Here is a 4,141-nt window from a genome sequence, read left to right as displayed (position 1 = left end):
CCACGGCTCTTTAATCCTACCTTTCCCATCCTCCCTCCCAACCGGCACATGCCTTTCCTGCACCCATTTCAGTTTTCCCTTGAAAGGCTCCCACATGCCTAATGTGGACTTGCCCTCCAACAGCCTATCCCCGTCTGTATCCCTAAGCTCCTGCCTAATCCGGCTGTATCTAGCTTTCCCCCGGTCGGTAATTTCCCGGGCTATCCCTATTCCCTTTCTTGAAAATAGGCAATCCGCAATCCTCCAATCCTCCGGAACCTCTCCCGTCTCCATCAATGACGCAAAGATCATCATCGCCGGGGGCCCTGCAATCTTTTCCCTCATTCCCACAGTAACCTGGGGTACATCCCATCCGGTCCCGGCAACTTATTTTCCATTATTTTCAGATTTATCTCTTCTTTTGGATTTAAATGAGAATCATCAGTTCAGTCATTTTCAAACCATTAAAATTACAAACTCTTAGTATGCTTCATATCATAGAATCCCTACAGTGCAAAAAGAGGCCATTTGACCCATCAGGCCTGCACTGACCACAATCCCACCCAGGCCCTACCCATAACCCCACATATTTACCCTGCTAATCCCCCTGACACTAAGGGGCAATTTAGCACGGCCAATCAGCCTAACCCATGCATGTTTAGTTTATTAATTAATTTCTGGGAATATTACATCAGGTGGTGGTGTGTGAATTCTCACATTAAATCCCCATCTGGCATTAGCCCAATCATTCCAAGCTGCAATCGGATTGGTCTGCTCTATGAATAAATGACCAATGCCAGAGTACTGGACTCCAATCCTGGGAACATCCAACCTCAGCATGTTGTTCACTCTTGTCATCATCACTGTATTCCTGTGTTCAGCTGCTTCAGGGGAGCCCGTAGCCAGTGAGTATCTGCATCTGCATGTCCTTAATTCCCATTCCACTGCTCAGTGAATGAATCTGGGAATGGGAAGAGTTCTTACTTTCTCGGCTGACTGGGGTCTCTTGTCTGGAGCGCTGGTATTTGAGTGTGGGGGAGCAGAGTAAGATATGGGTTGAAGTTGAAGGTTGATTACACAGCACCAGAATGTTAGTCACAAAAACACCAGCTCAGTTCATCATCAGAGTTTCCTTATCAGTTCACATTCATACCGAGGATTTTTGGAGATCTAAGGAGGCTGACAGCAGCCCAAAGCTACATGAAGGAGATCACAAATGAAATGTATGTCAAGCTGGATGATATCAAGTTCACAACCTGTCAGAGTCAATTAGGGCTGGATTTCCCCAGAGGCCGGGGATATTGAATGGACACGTGGCCATCAAGACTCCCTTACATCTCGTCTCACATCAGGATGAGGGGAAAAACCACTGAACCAGTAAGGTCTTTCTCAGAAGCAACCTTGCTGACCTTACATAAGAGGTATTAGCATTTCTCTATATCTGGCTAAAGGCCAAGATCGACATAGGTATCTACGGAGACTGTCACTTTTACATACCAGCCCTCTGTTTGACTCCATATCCAATTATTCCCAACTGTATAAAATAAATATAGGAGTTGCTATACATTGAATGTCAAGACCTTTAACTTTTAAGGCAACTGCAGTTCACAAATTATCATTCAGTGAAATCCCAAGTGTTATATTCAATGCTGGTGTCAACATCACAGAGTTTGAGGATTTGGCTTCAGCAATCAAAGAGCTTTGAGAGGTTCTTTAATAAGCTTCAGTCGGCTCTTTGATGCTCCCAGTGAGGTCTCCTCTGTACCAGAGAGATCAGGCGTAGGCTGGGTGATCACTTTGCTCAGTTCATTCAGTCTGTGTACAATCAGGACCCTGACCTTCTGGTTGCTGCCATTTTAACACAATCCTGCTCTCATGTCCACATGTCTGTCCTTGTCCTGCTGCAATGTTCCAGTGAAGCTCAACACAAACTGGAGGAACAGCATCTCATCTTCCCGCTCGGTACTTTACAGCCTTCCCGTCTCAACATTGAGTTTAATAACTTCAAATGATTACCTCAACCCCATCTCGACTCTTTTGTTTCCATTTTATTTAGATTTTAACTGTTCTCAGTCTTTTATTTCTTTATTTTTCTTTCATTCCACTCTTCCCCCTATTTTATCCCCCCTTTCCTTATCTTTTCGCCCCCTTTGCTTCCCATTTTTCTCAATTTTACCCCTCTCCCACCATCTCCCCCTCCCCCCACATCTTTATCTGTCAAAGTTTACCCTCTGATTTCAGTTTTTCTGCCGTTTGGCCATTCACATCCTTTATTCTCTCTATCGGCTGCCATTAGCAGCCTCTCTCCTGGTTTCTGTGGCTATGACTCATCTTTCATTCCTTCCCCCTGCAGTATAAATATCTCCCATTTTCTACGCATTTCAGCTTTGATAAAGGCTCACCTGAATATGAAACATCAGCTCTTTTCTCTCCTTTTGATGCTGCCAGATTTCCCAGCATTTTCTTTTGATTTCAGATTCCAGCTTCTGCAGTAATTTGCTTTTAGCTTTGAGAAGCTATCCCACACCCACCGCCACCACCACCAACCTCCCCCCCCACCCCCTCCCCCCCGAACCCCCAATTCCCTGCTTTCAGCACTATTAGCCATACATACGCTCCTGAGGTTGTCTGGAGCAGTTTAGCTTGCCCACTGATCACACCATATACTTCCTAGGTCAGGCTGAGTTATGGTGAACTGTGGGAACCCACTTGGTGATCTGCTCAACACATCTCTCCATGAACTCACACTCCCAATGGAGAACACTGCGCATTCATATGCAAAGATATGGTGTCACTTACGGTATAGTTGGACACCTTGTTTGTGTCTGCACTGCCTCTGGGAACGCCGATATGTTCACACATTTCATACTGAAGCATCTGCTGCTTTACTGATGACTCCTTTTGTTTTGAACTGAGCCTTGTTGGGCCATGCCTCTGAGGGGAAGTTGCTAAAACTGTCACTGTCTCTGTTACCTACGCAGTATCTGTGCAGTGCTGTGTATCTGGGTGATGGAGGGTGCACTGGAATAAAGTGACAAAATGCCCTGAGATAGCAGAGCCATCCTCTGAGTTTTGTACTGTAGCAGCAGCTCTGCACTGTTCTTTATCTACTGCTGTACCTGCTGGGGAGATGTGATTTCAGACGTACAGTTGTTCCTTTAACCAAGCTCTGGTCCCACCCCTTGGTCAGTTTACTCATTTTCCATAGCTTCCACGCTTGATTTGCCCGTAGAGTCAGGTGGTTCTGCTGTGATCCATTAATCTCCAAAGCCTCGTTCACCTTCAGCGTGATCACGGCGATGAAAGGCACTCCACTTCAAGTTCATTGATGATATTTTGAGTGCTTCTCTTACAAGTATAGATACACGCAGTGTCACTCCTGTTACATGGCTCTTCCATGTTGGTCACTCTGAGGCACTGTAACTGTGCAGCGTCCTGTAGCTAAGATACATCAATGACAGTACAGCACCAATCCCTGATGGTTATGGAGTTGGTGTCTGTGTGAATTGTGGATGTTGGAACCTGGTGTTACTCCAGGCACGGATCCACCATCTGGCCTCACATTCCATGGGCATCTTTTAATTTATTCTGGGCTTGCTCAGAAATCAGCACAGGATCCAGCCGCTGCTGCTGGCCAATCAGGCCTTCTTGTTCCCAGGGTAGAGACAGGACACCTCTCCTTTTCCGGACTGTTTGTAGAAACACCTTCAGAGAGGCAGCATTGAATCCTTTGCTTGTGCTGAAGCCAATTTTCCACAGCGCTTGTTGTTTGCAAGCCTGCCACACGTGTGCCTTTACAACTGGCACTTCCCCATTAGCTGCCCATCACCATTCATTGGCTAGTTCCCCCAACGCAGCTTTTCATTTGTTCTTAGTTATAGAATCGCAATGTCCTGCCCCCTTGCCCCCACCTCCCCCCACACTGGTTCACCGCCTGACCTGACTGGGCAGCACAGTGGTTAGTGGTGCTGTCTCACAGCTCCAGGGACCTGGGTTCGATTCCCGGCTTGGGAGACATTTCGGTGTTTGCATGTTCTCCCCGTGTCTGTGTGGGTTTCCTCCGGGTGCTCCGGTTTCCTCCCACAGTCCAAAGATGTGCTGGTTAGGTTGATTGGCCGTGCTAAATTGCCCCTAAGTGTCCCGGGATGTGTAGACTGGAGGG

General features: G+C 46.9%; 1 protein-coding gene across 1 annotated transcript in view; it reads left to right on the top strand.

The window, feature by feature from the left end:
• The first annotated feature begins 817 nt into the window (after positions 1 to 817).
• Positions 818 to 4,141, top strand: part of endou (endonuclease, polyU-specific) — a 75,581-nt gene continuing 72,257 nt past the window's right edge. The window contains exon 1 of the mRNA XM_080214708.1: positions 818 to 884. Within this exon, the coding sequence (XP_080070834.1) occupies positions 818 to 884 (67 nt within the window). The remainder of the gene's footprint in view (positions 885 to 4,141) is intronic.

The sequence above is a fragment of the Carcharhinus amblyrhynchos genome, chromosome 29 (assembly GCF_965287045.1).
Source record: "Carcharhinus amblyrhynchos chromosome 29, sCarAmb.v2.hapA, whole genome shotgun sequence".
NCBI classification, from domain to species: Eukaryota; Metazoa; Chordata; class Chondrichthyes; order Carcharhiniformes; family Carcharhinidae; genus Carcharhinus; species Carcharhinus amblyrhynchos.
Note: the sequence above shows the minus strand (reverse complement) of the source record. Positions and strands in the feature narration are given on the sequence as shown.